At 44.9% G+C, this 23,561-nt stretch overlaps 1 protein-coding gene across 3 annotated transcripts; it reads left to right on the forward strand.

Annotated features, from left to right (window-relative positions):
- The first annotated feature begins 3,769 nt into the window (after positions 1–3,769).
- LOC144587533 (uncharacterized) lies at positions 3,770–21,230 on the forward strand. 3 transcript variants are annotated; one of them, XM_078388472.1, is made up of 7 exons: positions 3,770–4,149; positions 5,030–5,112; positions 5,299–5,422; positions 8,971–9,053; positions 10,440–10,563; positions 15,715–15,813; positions 18,307–21,230. In XM_078388472.1, exons 2-7 carry the CDS (start codon positions 5,035–5,037, stop codon positions 20,589–20,591), a joined length of 2,793 nt encoding a protein of 930 aa, XP_078244598.1. In that variant the 5' UTR covers positions 3,770–4,149; positions 5,030–5,034; the 3' UTR covers positions 20,592–21,230. The 3 variants fall into 3 exon arrangements, with proteins under 3 accessions (XP_078244598.1, XP_078244600.1, XP_078244599.1); XM_078388474.1 differs by lacking the exon at positions 15,715–15,813; XM_078388473.1 differs by lacking the exon at positions 3,770–4,149 and having other exon boundaries at positions 4,163–5,112.
- Positions 21,231–23,561: the final 2,331 nt, after the last annotated feature.

Here is a 23,561-nt window from a genome sequence, read left to right on the forward strand (position 1 = left end):
TCCTAATATTGTTTCCTTTAATTGCTGTACAATGCATATATTCTGCCATAGAGTACAAGCAGTATGGAAATAACTTCAGTTAAATCATTTCATCTACAGGACATTTAAGACTACACATCCTGCAGAAAAGATATAATGGCTGGAAAGATTTAACATCATTTTATTTGAATCTGGGAGCTGAGTCATGGTAACTGGACCTCTTAGGCTGAAAGGTCTAACTACTCATCCAAGTAGCTTCTTCAATCTGAGGAGAGTTGGTGGAGACCAATGATATATCCTCAGTTGATTTCACTTCCCACTGGTCTGAATAGGCTCCTTAGATGGACGAAGGATAGGGACGAGTGAGTAAAAATCCCATTTCTGCAGTCTTTCGCCATCCATTGTCATGAGTTTTTAATAGTGGTCTTTCTGGTGTGTGTGGTCCTTTCTGAGGAAAGGATGAAAGGGCAGCATGAAAAATAGGGGACAGGCAATAGGAAACAGAAGAAACAATATTTACAAAATTATGTGCTAAAAAACTTGACATGGTATCATGATGAAAAAAAGAATAATTTAGTCTGAGAAAATGGTAGAAAATAGTTTTTCTCCTCAAACTCACATCTAAGGAGGGAGCTCAACATAACATCTCCCTCAAGATGAAGGGCAAGCAACCGGAACTGTAGTTTATTAGCAATTATTTGGGCTGCTGTGTTTTCAGTCCAAAATCAGTGAGAAAGGAGCTCCAGATAGAAAAGGGGAAAAGAAATAACAATACAAAACAAGGCTGAACCAAGCTTTATTTCTCTTTGCATATGCTGCAGAGTATTTTATTTAGATTGTTGGTCATCCTGTGCCCTGGTGAGGAAAAATGGGATAAAAAGAGGCCAAGAGATGGAAGGAAAACAATGATACAGACCATGAACAGTTAAGAATAAAGATGTACATATGAGTCTCTGTGGACTGCAATTCTTGGTTTCTCCTGGGAAATTCCAGAAACTATCTGAAACACAGAGTATGCATGTGTCTAGTTAATATTAAAACCAGAGTAAAGCTGAAGAATGCTAAAACAATCATAGTATAATTAACTGAGTCTGTACTGACTTCTAGTGACATAATGTGTCCCCCAAACGTATTTATTATTTCAGTGATTTATGTAGGGCAATGCACTATTAGGTGCAATGCGCTATTCTGGTTGGTTAACAGAACACCCAGTTTCTAGTTGGTGTTTTCTTGACCTCCTTCAGCTTGGCCACCTGGAAGGATCCAGTGGATCTGGTAGATGATATTGGGGAAAGACACCTGACAACTACAGTAGACCCTCGACTTACAGACTTTTCGAGTTACAGACTTCTCTGGCCGCAAAATTTCAGTTCGACTTGCAGCCGGAGAATCAACCTACAGACTAGAAAAAAACCAAAATGGAACAAAAACGGACGGTTACGGATTAATCGGTTTTCAATGCATTGTAGGTCAATGGAGGCTCGACCTACAGACTTTTTGACCTGCAGCCACCGTTCCAATACGGATTAATTCTGTAAGTAGAGGGTCCACTGTAATGGGATCCCAAACTGTGGACGGCTTTCTAGACGAGCACAAAAAAAAATTTGAACTTGACCCAGTGCATTACAGATAACCAGTGCAGACACTCCAAGGCTGGGGAGATGGGATCAAATTTACTCACACCTGCTACCAACCTGGTAGCTGCGTTGTTGTGAACCTGCTGCAATCCCTGAGTCAGTCTCAAGGGAAGCCCCATGTACAGAGTGCTCCAGTAGTTGATTCTGGAGATCACCAAGATATGCAACCACTGTCCTGAGAGCTCCCTCATCTTGATAGGGACAGAGCTGGGCAATAAGCATCATCTGACTGAAGGCCATCCTGGACATGCCCGGGTTCTGAACCTGATCACTAAGCCAAAAGTCTACCAGACACAGCCTAGGGAGAATCCTCCCTAACCTATCTGAGGGACCTCCTCAGGAGGAGGATCTCCATCTTATCTAGGTTCAGCTTGAGCCTGTTAGCCCTGGTCCATACTTAATCGAAGTCTTTCACTTCTCCAGTGACAGCTTAAGTCCTCAGCCTTCTTTTGAAATATCTAACAGGTCTAGCATGCTGTGCATGGGATGATCACTAAAACATATGATCCCCTTTAGAAGAGAAAGCCTTTCTAGGAAAACTACTGGTAACGTCACAATCCAACCAGGGCGAAGGACAACAACTTCCCTCATTGATTCCCAACAAGGGTTAAAGGAACAGATTCTTATGTTCCTAGAGAGGCAGGACGTATGGAAGATGGGGGAAGAAAATAATCAGCGCACCTCCTTTAGTCTCCCGGGAAGGGAAGGTGCGGGGAGGGCTTCCCGGACTCCCACCCCCTTCTTCCCTTTCGGGATGGTTCCTGGGGGGGCCCCGATCCATCCGACCCTGCTGTAACCACCGGCCTCCTGTTTGTCTCCAAAGGGGCCAGGTTGGCCGGGGCTTCTCCTCCTCCTCGCTCTGCTCGTGGACCGTGAGAGGGAAAGACCCCTCCAGAGAAGGGGGTCCGTCTCCCCCTGGAGAAGTTTCCCGGGGGGGGGACACCAAGAGACGCCGTTCTTCCCGCACACACAAACACACACACACACACACACACACCCAAGAGGGGTGACTCTCCCTCTCCTTCGAGGTGGGAAGAGGGAGGCTGGGGTGCTGATGTGAAATCCCGGGAGACCATCGAGGGCTTCTCCCTGGGGGGGCTCTCAGAGCATCTCCCCCCCCCCCTAAGCTGAACAGCCTGACTATTATACCAGTTGCTTCTCCAAGGCCGGGAAAGTTGGTAGAGCAGACGGCGAACCTCCGCAGGTCATACCTGACACGTGTTTCCTTGTGAAGTAATGAATAGTGTAAAGATAAATGGATTGATTGACATTTCGGCATCAAGCAGGGGCTTGTACCCAGCGGCCTTATAGAATGGCATAGAGGGGACACATCTGCTTGTCTCTTCGTGCTCAGTTCCAGAAAGGGAGCTTGGAGAATTTCTATTCTCTCTCATGGCATTTGTGGGTTAGGGTCCCTCCGGGCAATATTCTACTCCTCTTGCTTCTTAGGATCCACAACAGACCTCTGAAAGAATCATTTAGGTTTCTTCTTCTTTTTTGTCTAATTAATTCAGGAGAGATATGCGTATACTCAGAAGAGGACTTGGTTCGGCAGATGCCAAATACTGAGTTGAGACAGTCCAAGGTTTACACCAGGGAGTAGACATTCTAGATGAGGACAGGCTAACCCAGAAATCACAAGGCAGTCTAAGTTGACAAAGTGTAACCAGAAGGCAGGTAGTCCATTGAAGGACAGAAAAGAGTCAGACTCAGGAAACAGTTAAGAGTAAAAAAATGACAAGGGTCAAACGGAGCTAATCAAGTTAGAGCCAACACACCATGTTGTTTCCAGCAACATTTTGTTTTAGCTCACACCGCCTTTCCATCAGGTTCTTGTGGGCCAGGAGTTTCAGATTAGTCTTCAGATTAGTCTTCAGTGAAGGAAAGTTACAGCTGAAGCAGCTGTGGACTGGATATCACACCCCAGTGCTTCAAACAAAGGCACAGAAACCGCACAAACCCCGCTCTCCCCATCTGATGGTTCTTGAAAACAGACAAGTGTCTGTTGTATTTTATTTTTGTTTATTGTATTTTAAATGTTGTAAGCCGCCCAGAGACCTTTTGGGTAGTGTGGGCGGCATATAAATAAATAAATAAATAAATAAATAAATAAATAAACAAACAAACAAACAAATAAATAAATAAATAAATAAATAAGTGTGTGCTGGGCGGGGTTGGGGGGACACACAGAAAACCCTACTCCTCCATTTGGGAACTGGGGTGATAATTTAGTAAACTTCACTAGCTTTAAGCCAATTGGGGGGGTCAGATGAACGTCAAAAGCATGTTACATAGTGGTAACAGCCCAGAGCACTGCATACGATCCCCTGGAGGGGAAAGGTTTAGCGCGGGGAAAGAGGGAAGGAAGGCAAGTCAGCTCTTCTGCCACTCAGCCCTCCAAGGGTTAAAGGAACAGAGTCTGATTTCCTAGAGACGCAGGATGTGTGGAGAAAAAATGTCTCCTCCCTTCTCAGTGGGAAGGGGGGAAAAGGAAGGCTTTTTTGGTGGGGCTGCTGGCTGGAGGGAGGAAGAGGTAAAGGGGTGCGAGTGCGATTTGGGGGGGGGGAGGAAGGTGAGGCTAAATGGTCGAAGTGATGGGGAAGGTAGCCTCCCTTCCCTATTGGGATTCTTGCTAGGGAGCTTGATCCGTGCAACCCTGCTGCAAAATTCAGGCTCTCGCCTCCCTGTTTCTTTTTTTTTTCCCTGTTAGGGGCCAGTTTTGGAAGTTCAATCGGTCCAGTCACCGTGAGATTTAAATTGGGGAAGGAAAAAAGGCACAGGAAAGAAAAGTCCTTTCCACTCTTGGGAGCGGGGCGGGGGGGTTGCAAAGGGACTTTTTAAAAAGCAGTTTTTTTCACCCACTCCCTCCAAACCAGGGAGCAGAAGGGAGATGGGGAGGCTGAGGCTGGGTCTCAGGAGAGACCAGTGAGGGCTTCAGACTGAGAAGTGGGCAGACTGGGAATAGCTGCTGTTCCCCTTTCCCCCCCTCACCCCACCACCACTGCCCAAACGTAGGAGAGGAAGGGTGACTCGGTAGCTGTGGCTGACATTAGTAGTGGAGGAAGGAAGTATAAAGTTCCCCTTTAAGATTCCTGACCAGAAAGGGCCCTAAGTCAATTTCCCCAGGCAGAGGACTGGGAGTAGACTTTGTCTAAAAGAGTGGGATAGAAATCTAATAAATAAATTTGAAAATGGCACTTTGAATTTGAAAGCTGAAGAGGTCCAAAGCAGCAACTGGAGGGGCAACTCCTTAGCTCCCTGCTTTTTTAAACAAACTGGAATTTTATATGTGGTGTTGTGGAGTTTCTTCAAGGAGAGAAAAGTTGTCAGACCGGAGAGTGAACCTCAGCGGACCATATCCGGCTCATGGACCACAGATGGTCCTGTTTATGCCTCTCCTGTTTTGCCCACAGGCAGTATGGTGGCTCCAGAGATGCATTCTGCATTGGCTCTTCTGGATAGTGAAGTGAACGGGATAGACATGCGTACACCTGAGGTAAAAGAGAAAATATGTGTGAGAGGTGGAAGTGGCAAGCATTGAAAAATTGTCTCTTTTCTATCTCTGCTGTAAACTGTTGGTGTATGTCTTATGTGAAGTCAGGACTTATGAAGTCATAAGACCAAGTAAAATCCAGACTCGGAGATTTCTTCTGCTTTGAAAATGTTCCCTTTCTTTCCTCAGCTGGTGTCCTTTGAAGATGTGGCTGTGTATTTCAGAAAGGGAGAATGGGATCTCCTGGATCCAAGCCAACAAGATTTGTACAAGGAGGTCATGTTGGAGAACTACAGGAATGTGGCCTTGCTGGGTAAGGAGGCTTTTTATTTGGTCAAGAAGTGGCCAAAAGGTTAGTCTTGGAAAGTTGCTTAAGCCATTCAAGGTTGAATGCCTCTAAATATCTATTCCGTCTCACAGAATCTTTCCTCAGAGCTTCCTGCTACATGCATAGCTATCCAAATTCTACAGTGGTGCCTCGCTTAACGATTACCTCATTAAACGACAAAACCGCTTGATGATGAAGCTTTTGCTATCGCTTTTGCAATCGCAAAACGATGTTTAGATAGGGAAATTTCGCTTGACGATGATTGGTTCCCTGCTTCGGGAACCGATTTTTCGCTAGACGATGATTTTTAAACAGCTGATGGGCTGCTCTAAAATGGCCGCCCGCTGTGCAAAATGGCTCCCCGCTGTGTATTAGGACAGATTCCTTGTTTTACAGACACCGAAAATGGCCGCCCTATGGAGGATCTTCGCTGGACGCTGAGGTATTTAGCCCATTGAAACGCACTGAACCCGTTTCAATGCATTTCAATGGGCTTTTTCGTTTCCCTTGACAAGGATTTCGCTTAACAGCAATTTCAACGAAACGAATTATCCTCGTCAAGCGAGACACCACTGTATCTTCATTTTGATTTTCCCACTTAATCTCTCTCCATTTGTAGAAGGCCTAACCTCAGAAAACTCAAAATCAGTTGTTAGCAAGACATAACACAAACTGACACACTTGTTCCCTAGGGAGCTACAATGATAAAACAAGTGAGATGGAGATTGTAATTATAATGATAGAAAACTCGGAGCGAATCTGACTGAACATGGATAATTCTCTGCCACCATTGTGTTCTGTACAAAATTGTTCAGTGGAGCTCTTTCAGATGGGCCTATTGTGTACCAGCCCATAAAGAAAAACCACAGGTCACTCAGTAGCTCATAGCGAAGAATTTGCATGATACTTTGCAGGCAAAATTGCTTGGATCTGCTCTGAGTTGTCTGCTGTAGTTGCTGGATCTCCTGTGAGTGTAACTTTGGCCCTTGCTTATTCATTGATATGTTTTAGGTTTTTTATCCTGAGGATGTGGACGGGACCCTTTGTCAGAAATAAATTTATCATTAAAATAATAAATCAATTATAATAAATCCCAAACAGGGCTGTTCGCCAAAACAGGCAGAAATCAATTTAATCTGTGATACAAATGGTGCTAGGTTTCTCAAATCCAATCTGAATAAAAGCAATGACATTATTATATGCATGTTATATATCTTACTTTTGTTTGTCCGAAGTATATCTGAAGTTCAGTCACTTACTTAGTTCCTTTCATCACTGTCACACCTTTTATGGAAAGCCCTTGGACAGTACATTTTGTGATTTGGGTTAACTTCTGGTCAAGTTCCTCTTTTTAACATTTGTTGTAGTGATTAATTTTATGATAAATTTCCTGATGACTGGAATAACTCTGTAGCTTCTTGCTCAGAGGTTTCAACTATGTACGAGATATCAAACTACAAATCCAATGTGCCTGTTAATAGTACAGTTCTTGATTAATATAGTTAAGAAAAACTATTTTCTGACACTTCCCTGGGTATGACCCACCACACATGTGTTGGACTCTTGCCTTTCCTAACATATTGAAGCCACCAGAAACCTTCGCCTTTGAAAGGCAGATCAAGGAATAAGGCTTCTGGCTTTCTTAGATGTGATTACACTGCCATTCATGAAAACACAACAAGACCAACTCTGGGAGGCAGTAGTAGTCAGGAGGGCCTGGCGTGCTTTGGTCTTGTTGTTAGTGTGTCTTCTAAAGCCCACTTGACTTCACTCTCCAGGATGTCTGGCTTAAGGTCAGCAACTATACTATCTGGGTTGTTTGGGACATTCAGATCTTTCTGGTATAATTCCTCTGTGTATTCTTGCCACCTCTTCTTGATCTCTTCAGCTTCTGTGAAGTCTCTACCATATTTGTCCTTTATCATGTCCACAAAATGTTCCTTTGATATCTCCAATTTTCTTGAACAGATCTCTGATTTTCCCCTTTCTATTACTTTTTCCTCTATTTTTTTTGTACTGTTCATTTAAGAAGGCTCACTTGTCTGTCCTTGCTGTTCTTTGAAAGTCTGCATTCAGTTTTCTGTAACTTTCCCTATCATTTTTGAGATTGTATCCCAGTACAGGGTTTTTCCTCTCTTTTGTTGACTATGAGGGCTACTCCATTTCTTCTACGGGCTCCTTGCCCACAATAGTAGATACGATAATCGTCTGAATTGAATTTCCCCATTCCCATCCATTTTAGTTCACTGTCGCCCAGGATGTCAATGTTAATTCTTGCCATCTCCTGTTTGACCACATTGAGCTTACTAAGGTTCATAGATCTTACATTCCAGATTCCTATGCAGTATTTTTCTTTGCAGCATCAGACTTTCCTTTCACTTCCAGGCACGTCCACAGCTGAGCGTCCTTTCGGCTTTGGCCCAACCACTTCATTAGCTCTGGAGCTGCTTGTACTTGTCCTCCGCTCTTCCTCAGTAGCATGTTGGACACCTTCCGACCTGAGGGTCTCACCTTCCAGCATCATATCTTTTAGCCTTTTGTTTCTGTCCATGGAGTTTTCTTGGCAAAGGTGCTGGAGTGGCTTGCCAGTTCCTGCTCCAGATGGATTGCATTTCATCAGAGCTCTCCACTAGGACCTGTCTGTCTTAGGTGTCCCTGCATGGCATAGCCCATAGCTTCTCTGAATTACTCAAGCCCCTATGAAGGGGAAACACAATTTTACTTCCTCCTTTTTTCCTTTTCTCTCTGCTACAGAGTCTCCTCTCAGACCAAGTTATTGTTGTTTAGTTGTTTAGTCGTGTCTGACTCTTCATGACCCCATGGACCAGAGCATGCCAGGCTCTCCTGTCTTCCACTGCCTCCCAGAGTTGGGTCAGATTCATGTTGGTCACTTCAATGACATTGTCCAACCATCTCGTCCTCTGTCGTCCCCTTCTCCTCTTGCCTTCAAACTTTCCTAACATCAGGGTCTTTTCCAGGGAATCATCTCTTCTCATGAGATGGCCAAAGTACTGGAGCCTCAGCTTCAGCATCTGTCCTTCCAGTGAGCACTCAGGGTTGATTTCCTTCAGAATGGATAGGTTTGTTCTCCTTGCAGTCCAGGGGACTCTCGAGAGCCTCCGTCCAGCACCACAATTCAAAAGCATCAATTCTTCGGCGGTCTGCTTTCTTTATGGTCCAGCTCTCACTTCCATACATCACTACAGGAAAGACCAAGTTAAGGTGAAGTCAATTAATAGTTAACAAGATACAACACATCCTTCTCTTTGATATTCACACAAATGTAAGCACACTGTAACCAGGAGCATGGAGGAAAATGACATAGGAATGTGGACTTCCATTTCTTTACATCTTTGGGGAAGCCAGATATCATTTATAAAGCTGTCTCTTTTCTCAGTGGGCATCTGACAGATGTCACTTGCCAGCTGTTCTCTGACCCAGCTTCTCTCTACACTGTTTCCAAAGCATGACAGCAGCAACAGTAGGAATCTCTGAGGTGGTCCCAGATTATCCTCCTTTTGTCTCTCTTGCAGGTAGTGTGATGGCAACAGGGACAGACTCTGGGACATCTCTTCTTCAAGGCGGGCTGGAAAGAATGGTTGTACATCTCCCTCAGGTAAGAAAGTCTTCGTGGTCTCTGTGAATGCACACTAATGGGTTTAGTCTACGCTTGCACAGAGGTTTCAGAAATCTTCCAGAGCTTAAACGTTGTTCACTAGGACCGCTCCCCGCAGTACACGTGATCCGCCCATTGCGGCAAGTGTCTCAGTTCCTTTTTGCCACTGCTGAGGTTTCTTCTCTCTGATGAGCTCCGTTTGCTAATGTGTTCAAAAGGGACTTCTGTGAGATTTTTCCTGGTCTATACCTCCCTTGCTGCCCCCCTCCCTATTATTTAGTTGTTTAGTCGTGTCCAACACTTCGTGACCCCATGGACCAGAGCACACCAGGCCCTCCTGTCTTCCCTTGCCTCCCGGAGTTGGGTCCAATTCATGTTGGTTAGTCCCCCTTTTTATCCCTTGTTTTTGCTAGTTTATGGCCTCCTCGGCACCATTTAAACAGTGCACTTTGTGCCCTAGTAAAAACCCCTTTACTGATGGCCACAACACTTGTCTCTTTTGCCTTGGTGAATCCCTTCAGCCAGCCTCTTGCTCCATTTGCAAGAAATTTACTGAACAAGCTCTTAAACTGAGACAGCAGCGTCTACGAACTTATTTGTTGGGAAGATCTCTTTGCCCTCCTTTGGCCATGGAGCCTGCACAGCCGCCTCCAGCTCAACTACCATCTCCGGATGCTTCAGTGGCCTCCTCGGTTAAGTCTAAATCTAAATCAAAACTGCCTTCCAAGCCTAGGGCGGGTAGCTCGACCCCTAAGTCAACATCGGTACCGAAGTTTCCTTCGGTACCAGACCAGGAGTCGAAACCGAAGAAGCCTAAGAAGTCATCGTCTACTTTACAATCCTCTAAACATCAAAAGGATAAAGTGCCCTCTTCGGTCCCTATTCAGGATCAACAGACCATTTGTGTTGACTTGGTCTCCATCAAGGGTGATGACTATCTTCCCCCACCTTCTGGACAACAGAGCTTCACAGGCACTATTGGCGGTGGGGGGGAACTCCAAGATGCCTCCCATGGTGGCGGAGAAGCCCTGGAAAGCATCCGGAGGCAGATCGGCAGTCTACAGACTGGAAGGGGGAGGCGAGGAAAGCGGCAAATTTGAATTTGGCGCTTTCCCCGCCTCCCCCTTCCTGCCCGTAGGTTGATTCTGGAAATCTTGCGCCCGGAGAAGTCCAGACCTCAAAAAGTACACACGTTGAGCTGTGCGTACGTCGAGGGTCCACTGTATATTGCTTCTGATGTTGTTCAGCCTACTAAGATAAAGGGAAAGGGAAAGATTTTTTTGCAAAGCCACTCAGTTATTATTTGCTACCACATGGTAGGAACCTGTCAATATCATGGGCGGAATATATCTGAATAGGTGATTTTTTGCATCCTTCTTTGAGCAGCTCGTGTTCTTCGAAGAGGTGGCAGTGTCTTTCACCCGGCAGGAGTGGGATCTCCTAGATCCAGGCCAAAGAGCTCTGTATAAGGAAGTCATGCTGGAGATCCATGGGATGATAACCTCTCTGGGTAAGGACAGAATGCATGCCAGTGGCTAGGATGTCTGATTTTCTTTTCAAAACATTTCTTACCTGTTGGAACACATAAGTGTCCCAGGTGGTTGATACAATCATTAGGGAGATTTTTTTTAAAAAAATATTGGATTACAAACTTCATAATGATGCATTCTGGACGTTCAACCCATTTCTGTTGCTATCACACTCCCTGTGAGACAGAATAAGGAATCATAAACTAGACCATATCAGAGAGAAAACTTCTAGATAGCTAAATGTGCCTCAGCTGGGAGAAAGGCTTCAAGTTGTGAGACTAAGTTAGCCTAGTTCCTCTTCCTGCCCCAGTGTTATTTGGAAAGCTTTCTTTCTGAACAGAGAAATCTAGGAAGAGCTAGGTATTTCTTTCTTGGGTAGAACTCCTCAAATGAAAAATTATGTGGCTTCTCTTCCCAAAAATCCAGTGATTAACCACAGGTCATAATGAGATCAATAGTTTCTTATTGTCCTATATGCTTTTCATTCTGTGAAGCTTAAAGGTGAGGGGATGCCTGTTGTCTTCGGTTCACATATTCCTCTCTCTCTCTCTCTTTGTCTAATTCAGAAGAAATATTTGCATGCTCAGGTGAGAGCTCGGCAGATGCCAAGGCCTGGATTCAGACACTCCAAAGTTTGCCCTAGAGAGTGGGGATTCTGGAATAGGGCAGTCTATCCCAGCATCACAAGGCAGTCCAAGGTCTTAGAGTGTGTAACCAGAGGGCAGGCGGCCTGTGTTGAGGGCAAAAAAAAAAAAAAAAAAAAAGAGCCAAGGGTCCAAAATGACAGTCAGAAGGAGCTGACCAGGGACCCAGCAATGTCCCTCAGCTCTCTCTGCTTTTCTCTCAGGGTCAGAGACTTGGATCAGTGCTCTGTGGGCCAGGAAGTTAAGATCCTTCAAATAAGGATTCCTTCAGTTGGAGCATGATAGCTGGTGGGAATACTAGATCATTGTTTATTTATTTATATATTTATTTATTTAATTTATATGTCGCCCACACTACCCAAAGGTCTCTGGGCGGCTTACAGCATTTAAAATACAATAAAGATATGTACAATTAAAATACAATTAAAATATATATAAAATTGCCATCAGACACACAGTTAATATTATTTCAGTTAAAAGCCTTCTGGAACAGGAAGGTTTTGACCTGGCGCCGAAATATTATCAGTGTCGGCGCCAGACGAATCTCAGTCGGGAGGGCATTCCATAGTCTGGGGGCAGCGGCCGAGAAGGCCCTTTGTCTACAAGCCATCCCTCTTACCTCCTTGAGGGATGGCTCTTTCAAAAGGGCCCCCTGGCTAGATCTTAACTGCCGGGTAGGCTCATATGGAAGGAGGCGGTCCTTCAGGTATCCAGGGCCCAAGCCGTTTAGGGCTTTATATGTCAAAACAAGCACTTTGAATTGGGCCCGGGCAGCAACTGGTAGCCAATGTAACTTGTACAGAATCGGCTTGATATGTTCCCTGGCGGCCACACCACTCACCAGCCGCGCCGCTCGATTCTGAACCAGTTGCAGTCGCCGGACCGTCTTCAAAGGCAGCCCCACGTAAAGCGCATTGCAGTAATCTATACGGGATGTTACCAGTGCATGTGTAACTGTCATGAGACTCCGCTCGTCCAGGTAGGGCCGTAGCTGGTATAGTTTCCGCAGCTGGAGGAAGGCGCCCCTGGCCACCGAGTCCACCTGGGCTTCCAGTGTTAGACTGGGGTCCAGAAGCACCCCCAAGCTGCGGACCCTGTCCCTTAGGGGGAGTGTAACCCCATTCAGGGCAGGGAGATGGCCCTCCAGCCTGTCTGGCGAAGCACCCACTAACAGCACTTCCGTCTTGTCTGGATTGAGTTTCAATTTATTGACCCTCATCCAGTCCATTATCAGGTCCAGACACGAGTTCAGGACAGAAACCGCCTCACCTGGATTGGTGGAAAATGAGAGGTAGAGCTGAGTGTCGTCAGCATATTGCTGACTCCTCAGCCCAAACCTCCTGATGACCTCTCCCAGCGGTTTCATGTAGATGTTAAATAGCATGGGGGACAGTATCGAGCCCTGAGGAACCCCATGACATGAATGCCATGGGGCAGAGCAACTGTCCCCCAGCACCACCCTCTGGACACGGTCAGCCAGGAAGGAGCGGAACCACCGTAAAACAGTGCCCCCAACTCCCAACCCAGCCAGCCTATCCAGAAGGACACCATGGTCGATGGTGTCGAAAGCCGCTGAGAGGTCCAGGAGTATCAACAGGGTCACACTCCCCCTGTCTCTCTCCCGGCAAAGGTCATCATACAGGGCGACCAAGGCAGTCTCTGTACCAAAACCCGGCCTGAAACCCGATTGAAATGGATCCAGAAAATCCGTTTCATCCAGCAGCGCCTGGAGTTGCCCAGCCACAACCCGCTCCAACACTTTGCCCAAATAAGGGAGGTTCGCTACTGGTCGGTAGTTAGCCACCAGCCTTGGGTCCAGGTTTGGCTTTTTAAGGAGTGGTCGAATTACCGCCTCTTTCAAGGTGGTAGGGACCACTCCCTCTCTCAAAGAGGCGTTCACGGCCTCCTGGACCCAGGTGCGAACCCCCCTGGCTGATCTTCTAATTAGCCAGGATGGGCAAGGGTCGAGCAGAGTTGTGGTAGAACGGACAGATCCAAGCACCCTGTCCACATCCTCAGGTCTCAATAATTGAAACTCATCCATTAATACCTGACCAAAGCACGGTGCGCTGGACACATCCTCTGATTCTGCAGTAACTGTGGAGTCCAACCCACTGCGAATCTGAGCGATTTTTTCCTCAAAATGGATGGCAAACTCATCACAGCGAGCTGATGAGGAGTCCAGGACCTCCACCGGATTTCCCGGTTGAAGAAGATCCTGGACCACCCGAAACAGCTCGGCTGGGCGACATTCTGAGGAAGCAATACGGCTGGAGAAATACTGCCGTTTCGCCAGCCGTATTGCCACGAAATAGGCCCGATAATGGGCTCTAAGTCGTGTTCGGTCGGACTCCCAGCGGGATTTCCTCCACCTGCGCTCCAGCCGTCTCCCCTCTCGCTTCATCGCCCGCAGTTCAGAAGTATACCAAGGGGCTGTCTGGGCTCGGCGAGCAGGGAGAGGGCGCTTAGGCGCAATCGTGTCAACAGCCCGGGTCATCTCCTTATTCCATAGGGTGACCTGAGCTTCGACAGGAGCGCCGACCATATCAGATGGATAATCCCCCAGAGCATTCAGGAATCCATCTGGATCCATTAGTCTCCGAGGGTGGATCATCTTAATAGATCCCCCACCCTTGCAGAGGGAAGAAGAAGCTAATAGACTAAACTTGACCAGGAAGTGGTCTGACCATGACAATGGGGTCACAACCAACCCCTCCACATCCAAACCACCATCTTCCAGTCCCGTTGAGAAAACCAGGTCCAAGGTATGGCCCTTCTCATGCGTTGGGCTGATGACACATTGAGACAGCCCCATGGTTGTCATGGTGGCCATGAAGTCCTGAGCCGCTCCAGTCAAGGGAGCCTCGGCGTGAATGTTGAGGTCCCCCAGCACCAACAGCCTGGGAGTCCTCAACACCAGGTCCGAGACTACCTCCGTCAGCTCAGGCAGGGAGACTGTTGGTACGCAGCAGGGTGGGCGGTACACCAACAGAATCCCTAACCTGTCTCGCGAGCCCAACACACAATACAGGCCCTCGAGACCTCCTCTCAAAGGGACAGGAAGCCTGGTCAAGGAGATAGAACTCCTATAGACTATAGCAACTCCCCCTCCCCGACCCTCCGAGCGACCCTGGTGCTGGACTGAGTACCCAGGCGGACATAGCTGGGAGAGGGGAACACCACCCTCCTCTCCCACCCAGGTCTCAGTAATGCACGCCAGGTCAACCAAGTCATGTTGAGAGGAATGAGGCAGCCTGGAGCAGCAGGACCTGGTCCTGCAGACACAGAGGGGGCCGAACAGCTCTTCTGGAAAAGAGGGCTGGCATCCAGCAGGGGCCCATCCACAGTCCACTGCCTCTCACCCAGTGGCTGTGGCCGGCCGATGGTCCCTGGCTTCCTCCTCACGTAGGCACGCTGGTCTGGTCAGGTCCCAAAAGCAGCTCTGGCTATGAGCTCTCTCTCTCCCTAGGCCAGGTGGCTGGTGTTCAAAGGGGATGAGGCAGCCGGAGCAGCAGGACCTGGTCCTGCAGACACAGAGGGGGCCGAGCAGCTCTTCTGGAAAAGAGGGCTGGCATCCAGCAGGGGCCCAACCACAGTCCACTGCCTCTCACCCAGTGGCTGTGGCCGGCCGATGGTCCCTGGCTTCCTCCTCACGCAGGCACGCTGGTCTGGTCAGGTCCCAAAAGCAGCTCTGGCTAAGAGCTCTCTCTCTCTCCCTAGGCCAGGTGGCTGGTGTTCAAAGGGGATGAGGCAGCCGGAGCAGCAGGACCTGGTTTAGCTCTTGATAGGTCACAGCCTGGAAATAAAAAGAAATTGACATGCCATTGAGAGAGAAGTAGTTTAAGGCAAAGGTCATCAACCCCCGGTCCATGGCCTGATGCCAGTCTGTGGCCTGAGCTGGACTGGGCCGCAGAGACAGACCTCCCCCCCGGCACGCACTCACCTCCCCACAGCTGCTTTGTGCATGCGTATGCCAACGTGAGCGCTCCCCCACCCCTTCATGCATGCGCCTGAGCAAAGCAGTGAGTGGGCACATGGGCAGGTGTGCGGGTGCTCCTGCGCATGCATGAAAGAGTGGGGGAGCGCTCATGCTGGCGCTAGTAGTTGCACGCTCCCCACCGCTTTGCGCATGCACATTTGCCTGAGAGCACCCGTCTGCGTGAGTGTGCGGGGGTGCCCTGCCTTCCTCAGAGGCTCAGCCGGTCTGTGGTCCCAAAAAGATTGGGGACTGGTGGTTTAAGGGAGTGGTTGCTTCCTCATGATAAATTATCCTCAGCCTGCTCTGTAGGACATTGTACACCCCTACTCACCGACCTCAGGATGGCATCTGTAGGCTAACAGTAAGGCAGGCTCTAAAATATGTTTCCTAGATGGCCAGGTTAATAGCTGTGTAATAAATATGAATAAGAAGCCACCTTGTGTATTTGTAGCAATATGCTGGAATGCTTGTAAATTTTGCAGTCACCTGCTTGCTTCTTTCTTTGAAAGCCATTCCTGAACCAGACCTCGTGTTCTCACTGGAAGAAGGAGATGATCCTTTTGTCCAGGACCCTGAGGAGCAGAAGAGATTGTCAGGCGCCTGCTTAGGTATGTGTTGTGGGACCTTTGAGAGGAGTCTATGATAATTTCGGCTTGTCACTTATAAGGAGAATGAAGCGAATGCAAAGTGTGTTTTGTCCACTAGCAGTACTAGCAGCTAGATCAGTCAGTCTTGTCAGAGACCACTTTTTTCCTGCATCATAACCAACCAATGCTATATTTGTCTCCTCAAAGTGTGACAGACAAAACTGTCTGCTTTTTGCATATCAACATCCAAGAGCATTTTTCAGCAGCCCCATGTGCCAGTCTCTGTTTTTAGCCTGTATTCAGCACTAGTCTCAAAGATCACTTTCTAAGAAAGAAGACACTCATCTTAGGGTCTGTAACACAGACTCAGCTTCTTGTATTTTTTTTTCTTTGTTTGCTCCTTTGGGCAAAGATGCATACCTGTGGCTGCCCTGTTTCCTTTCCACTGCTCTTGAATTTGCTCCCTGCTCTTTTTGGGAAACAGACTCACCTTTGATCTGGTTGCCCTCATGTGCCAAATCCTGAGTAACTGTTGATCAAACATAGTGACCTGTATATGTCATCACTTATTTCTGACTTAACGGCATTATTTGAGTTGGTGACCTCTATAAAGTCTAATCATTAGCAGCCCTCCTCAGATCTTGGAAATCAAAGGCTTTGATTTTGTTAATGGATTTAGTCCATCTCACATTACAGCTTTCTATTTTCCTAGTGCTCCCAACATTACCCAACTTGAGTGTCTTTGCCAGGGAGTCCTATCCTCTCAGGATATGTAGAAAGTGCAGTACCCTAAGGTGACTTGTTTTAGCTTTTGGTAAGAATTTCAGCCCGATTTGATCAAGAACCTATGTGTCTTGTGCCCATTGTAATAAAATAGTGTGCATGAGCTTGTCCTTGGCTTTTGATGACAAAAGCCTTATCCACTCCTCCCTCTCCCTTGAGAGGAAAAGATAAAACAGTCAGGTAACCCCTGCCATTATAGAGTCTGCAGCCAAAACTGGACTGGTCTGGTCTGATGAGGAATTCTCAGTACAGTACAGAGGAATAGCACATCCCTATGCCAGATTTATTGATCCTGGATTCTGAATACAGTTAGATGCGTAGAGAGGCAAAAAGCAAGCTTTCCCCAGTGTTGTTTTTCGTTCCTTCACCAAGCCTGGTGACAACTCTGCTTTTCTCCTCTTCTGTTTGCACAGTCTTCAGTGCCTACTAAAACCATTAAATGAATTGGTAGAGTGTAAAAAAAAATTAGTTACTGAAAAAAATGATGCATTTCTGCCAGAAAAAAAAGTTAATTTCAGACAATAATAATCAATTAATAATCACAGAGCTCTTCTGCAAAGCCAAAGATCATGATAATGGAATGGCAAAATGCCCTCAAGTCAAAGGTATCTCTTCCTCCAAATCTCAGATTTTGTTTCCCCCCCCTTTTTTTAGAATATTTTTTTAAAAATTCTACAATATACAGTACTGTATATACATAACATGAGAAGAACAAACAAAAGAGAGAGAGAAAGAAATACAGAAAACCATAATACAGCTCAAGTAAGCAAAACTAAAATTAGTGCACCTATCAGCAGGACCAATAAAGATATTCTTCCTCCAGCATTTTGATTAATGAGACCCCACAACTCTTCCAAAATACCACTATCTCTTGTTTGGCTAGATGGCCTTTCAATAATACAAAAACAATCTTGCCATATTTCAACAAACTTGTTCTCATTTAGCAATCCCGTTTTATATTTTATATCCCATATCTATTTATTATTGACTGCTATTTTCCAAATTTCATTACACCGTTCAGTCAATTGAGATGTATGCTTCAGTTTTCAATTTTTCACACTCACTAATCTGGCTGCCATTATCATATTCATAATTAACTCTCTTTTTTGTCCAATCATACTGTTCCTATTCAAAAAGCAGTTTTTGGGAAAACTTCTATTATTGTTTCTACAACTTTTTCCATTTCTTGAAATACTAACTACCGAAATTTGGATCCGTTACAATTTAAACACATGTGGAAATAAGTACCTATAGATTTCTATACTCTGGTTGGAAGATATGTCAGTCACAGACATTATTTCACGCATGTGTAACCAAATACAATTTGAGATTTTGCAATCAAAGTTGCAATACATTTTAGAAAGTTAATTTTGTAGGTTTACTTCTGGTTAATATCCTCTTTTCTCTACCATCATAGTTCTTAATTTCTGTGGTAAACTCCCAGCTGCAGCAACAGTTTCTCAGTATCTTCTTGCTCAGAAGCTAAAATTTTGCAAGCTAGGTCAAACTGTACAGTATGTCCCATGAGTCTATTATCAATACATTTCTTGATTATTGTGGTTAATAAAAAATTATTTTCTCACAGTTCCAGTAGAGGGCACAGAGAGAAAAACGGTGATCATTTTTGTAACAGTGAAAAGAAGTAATTCACTCTCTGGTTAAGTTTGAAGCTCCAATGTTTCCCTGAAACTCTTTGATGACATATTATCTCTTGTTTTCTCTCAAATTTAGGTCATAAGGAGGAGGATGAGAACTACCAGAAGCTAGTGTGGGAGGTTAAAGAGCCTGAGCAAGGAAGAGACTTATATGGAAATCCAAAAAGACCAGAGAATCACATGCAAAAGCATGCCAAGAAAAGAAAGAATTTTTTTCCTGATATTCAGGAGGAAGATGGTGAATTAAAAAGATACGGCATAATCCAGCCAGGATCAACACAGTATCAAGACATGGACCCTGGAAAACATTTCACTGACAATGGGACATTTTCGTCTCAAAGCACTGACAAAGGAGAGAAACTGTGTAAATGTATGGTATGTGGTAAGGGCTTCACTTTCAATTCTAGCCTTGCTTTACATCAAAGAACTCACACAGGAGAGAAACCATACAAATGCATGGAGTGTGGAAACAGTTTTAGTCAGAAAGGTAGTCTTAGGGTGCATCAACGATATCACACAGGGGAGAAGCCATACAAATGCATGGAGTGTGGAAAGAACTTTAGTCGGAAAGGAAGTCTTAGACTGCATCACAGGACTCATACAGGAGAGAAACCATATAAATGCATAGAGTGTGGAAAGGGATACTGTCAGAAAAGGGACCTTAGGCAGCATCAAAGGATTCACACAGGGGATATGCCATATAAATGTATGGACTGTGGAAGGACCTTCAGCCTGAAAGGGCTCCTTAAGCAGCATCAAAGTATTCATACAGGGAAGAAGCCATATAAATGCATGGAGTGTGGAAAGAGCTTCCGTCAAAAAGGGGACCTTACGCAGCATCAAAGAATGCATACAGGGGAGAAACCATATAAATGTTTGGCGTGTGACAAGAGCTTCCGTCATAAATGGTTCCTGAGGCAGCATGAAAAGATTCACACAGGGGATATGCCATATAAATGTATGGAGTGTGGAAGGACTTTCAGTCTGAAAGGGCATTTTAAACAGCATCAAATCATTCACACAGGGGAGAAATCATATAAATGCATGGAGTGTGGAAAGAGTTTCCATCAGAGCTCAAATCTTACGACACATCAAAGAACTCACACAGGGGAAAGACCTTATAAATGCGTAGAGTGTGGGAAAACCTTCATTAAGAAAGATCTCCTTAGGCTACATCAAAACACTCACACTGGGGAGACACCATATAAATGTTTGGAGTGTGGAAAAAATTTCCAGCAGAAATGGGTCTTCAAGGTACATCAGAATATTCATACAGGTGAGACATCTTACAACTGCATGGAGTGTGGAAAGAACTTCAGTCAGAAACGGTACCTTAAGCAACATCAGAGAATTCACACGGGGGAGAAGCCATATCAATGCATTGTTTGTGAAAAAGGCTTCAGTGAGAAAGCAGTCCTTAGACGACATCAAAGTGTTCACACAGGGGAGAAACCATATAAATGTATAGAGTGTGACAAAAGCTTTAGTTGGAAAGGGGACCTTATGCGACATCAGAAAATACACACATATAAATGTACAGAATGTGGAAAAAGCTTCGGTCAGAAAGATATCCTTAGGCAACATCAGAGTGTTCACACAGGAGAGAAAGCATATAAATGCTTGGAGTGCAAAGAAACCTTTAGTAGCAAAGGGGAACTGAGACGTCATCAAGGAACTCATATGGGGGAGAAACCATTTAAATGCACAGAGTGTGGAAAGAGTTTCAGTCGGAAATGGAATCTTAAGCAACATCAGAGAATTCATTCAGGAGAGAGACCGTATCAGTGCATGGAGTGTGGAAAGAGCTTTAGTAATAGTGGGAACTTTAATTCCCATCAAAAAACTCACACAAATGAGAAACCTTTTAAATGCATGGATTGCGGAAAGAGCTTCAGTCACAAAGGAGACCTTAAACGGCATGAAAAAACTCACACAGGGGAGAAACCTCATGAATGTTTGGAATGTGGAAAGAGCTTCTGTCATAAATGGATGCTTAAGAAGCATCAAATCATTCACACAGGAGAGAAACCATATAAATGCATGGGGTGTGAAGAGAGTTTCATTGATAAAATGAAGCTTGTGCGGCATCAAAGTATTCATACCGGGGAGAAACCATATAAATGCTTGGAGTGTGGAAAGAGCTTTGTTCTGAAAGGGGACCTTAGGCAGCATCAAAGAACGCACACGGGAGAGAAACCACATAAATGCATGGAGTGTGGAAAGAGTTTCTGTTATAAATGGATCCTTAGGCAGCATCAAAGTATTCACACAGGAGATAAACCATATAAATGCATGGAATGTGGAAAGAGCTTCCGCCATAAATGGTCTTTTAGGCAGCATCAAAGGACTCACATGGAGTAAACTATATAAATGCATAGAATGTAAGAAGAACTTCAGTCAGAAGAGGGCCTTCTAGTGACCACAGATGACTCACACAGGAGAGATGCTTAGAGTGTAGCATGGACATCACTAATAAAGTATACTTTTGGCTGAATCAAAGTCTACACATAAGAGAAACCATAAAAATGTATGAAATGTGGAAGTAGCATTACTTGGAAACGTTTCTTGAGAGATTTGCAGAGAACTCTGAATAGAAGTCATAAATGCATGAGGTCTTGTTAAAGTGTCACTCTTTGCTAAAACTTTATGAAAAGTAAGGTTTTAGGTTAATAAATTTACCTGTTTCTAAAATCCAGGTCAAATTAGACCCTGAGAAACTGATGATTTCTGAAGATATGTCCACAGCTTGGCATTCACTGTGTGGATCCAGACAATATTTTACACCTTTAAAAAATTCTGAATATGCTTTATATAACATTTTCTCATTTTCAGGGAAGAAAAACATGCTTTATACCGAGCAGGGTTATTTAACCTTTTATGTTATGTAAACTCAAATAACAGGAAAAGCATTTCAAAAATTAAAAAGCACTATTATATCTAAAATCTGTTAAGAGTGTTGAGCCATTACCTAAATAAAATACACCAGTTTAGTTCTGTAAAGCTATTATTTTAATTTGCATATCATAATTCCAGAAGATCATGAGGCCACATCCAATAATGTTTTAACTTGATGTCATTTCTACAGCTTCTGCTTCTGTTTTAATGTATTCCTTTTTATACTCAACTATATTACTGTGTTTTTCCATGTATAAAATGACATCTTTCCCTTAAATAATTTGAGAAAAAACTGAGGATGTTTTATACACAGAAGGCAGCTCTTTACCACTGCCTTTTGTGAAGGCACGGGGCTTAGCAAAAAGGAAGGGGAGGCGTTTCTCTCTTCCTTTTTGCTAAGCTTCGTGCCTTCTCAAAAGGCAAGGAAAAGTGGCAGTCACTTTGACAGCCGCTTTCCTTGCCTTTTGCAATGGCATGGGGCTTAGCAAAAAGGGAGCCTTTGATACCTGTTTTTCTCATTTGGGGTTAGAAAGGGGCGGTTGTCTTATACATTGGGTCATCTTATAAACAGAAAAATACAGTACTTCAGCCAGTATGTTTGGTAGTAGCCCTGATGTTTGACTGCTTGTATTCATTTTCAAATATTCCGCTTGGAATCATTTGATTATAATGTTTCTATGCTTCTCTCAGTGTATGCTTCCTTAAAAATAAGGAAGACAAGAACGTGGTGGCACCTTAAAGACTAATTGCTATTTTTTAATGTGAGCTTCCATGGATCAAGTGCACTTTCCTCAGACGTAAGAGGCGGTGGGGACCCCCAGGGAGGTCTCCCATGGTGGCGGGCAAGCCCTGGGAGACCTCCCTGGGGGTCCCCACTCCCATGATCGGCACCTTTGGAGTTCTCAAAGGGCTTTCCCCCCCGAAATCAGAGGAAGCCCTTTGAGAGCTCAGAAGGCAAAAAGGCAGGGAGTCATTTACGAATGGCTCCATTGGCAAAAAATGGTATTGACTTGCGAATGGAGCCTCGACCTACAAACGAGGTCGAGGCTCCGTTCGCAAGTCAATACCAATTTTTGCCAACGGAGCTGTTCGTAAATTGAAAAGTCCTTATGTAGGGCTGTTCATAAGTCGAGGGTTGACTACTAAGTCACAGATCCCAGAAGTTACAAACTGCAGGAACAACTGAGATTCCTATTAAAAACGTTTTCTTGGTTCTCCAAGTTTTTGGAGCTCTGTAGAAATAGTGGTTTGTTTTATTTATTATATTTTTTAATACTTTCCTCTTTAGTGAAAATCTACTACTTTGGGCAGCCGTACAAAAAGAAATCATACTACCCACTCCACCTTCCAAAACCAAACAACAAAACTCAAATGACCAGGTGGAATGAGCAGTGGTTTTTTGGAGAGAAGTTTGGACAGGTACTGAAGTCCCAAACCACTGAGGGCTTTATATGCCAGCTCCGGGAGAGCAAGGTCAAAGCATGACACTACCACTCATGGCACACACTGTGGCAATGGCATTGGGAGAGGAGCAGGAAAGCACAACCGCATAGCACTGCAGCTGCTGGGGGTTCTTTGTGCTTGTTGTTACCATGCCCTGCCTCTGAACCCGGGGTGTGTGTATGTGAGGTGTCTACTCAAGTTTTTTTTAATTAAAAACAACTAGTTGCATGTCATTTTCTCCCAGCTTCCATTAAACGTTTAAGTGCCGAATACCTTCCCAAATACAATAAAAACTGTAAGAAACATGTAGTACTGATAAAACTAACAAAACCTTAACTAGGAAAAGTAGAAGAAAGGTCCTGTAAGAGCATTTAGTGATGTTGGCTTAATGAACCAACAGGGGTTTTGGATCTGCCGGAAAGAAAGAGAAACAGAAACAAACCTTCAGGCATTTTTACTGGTTGTGAAATGTGTTGAGTTTTGTGTAGGTGCATAGCAAAAAGTGGGATAGAATAAAGAGAAGCTACAATATTTACTTACCAAATTATGTGCTCAAAAGCTTGACGTGAAGATATGGGACTGTTAGTGGTAAAAAGAAGAATCATGTAGTCTGTTAAAATCATCTGAGGAGAGAACTCCATATAACATCTGGAGGAGTGGGTAGCAAAATAACTGACATAAAACTGTTTCAGAGAGAGAGAAAAAATGGTTAAACCCCTTAGTGGCAGAAAGAAAAGAGAGTCATTGCTTAAGAACAAAACAGGGTTTCATACATAAGCATGCTGGGTTGCTATTATATTTCCAGACATTCAATGTACAGACATTTTCTAGGTGGCCAAGTGGACTGGCGCACAAGATGTGGAGTTTATTGCCAAACTTAAAACATAAACCACGATCATAGAATCACAGAAAAGTGAAGTTGCAAGGGGCCTACAAGGCTACCAAGTCCAACCACCTGCTCAACACGGGAATACATTCAAAGCATATTTGACG

This window comes from Pogona vitticeps, chromosome 2 (assembly GCF_051106095.1).
Source record: "Pogona vitticeps strain Pit_001003342236 chromosome 2, PviZW2.1, whole genome shotgun sequence".
Classification (NCBI taxonomy): Eukaryota; Metazoa; Chordata; class Lepidosauria; order Squamata; family Agamidae; genus Pogona; species Pogona vitticeps.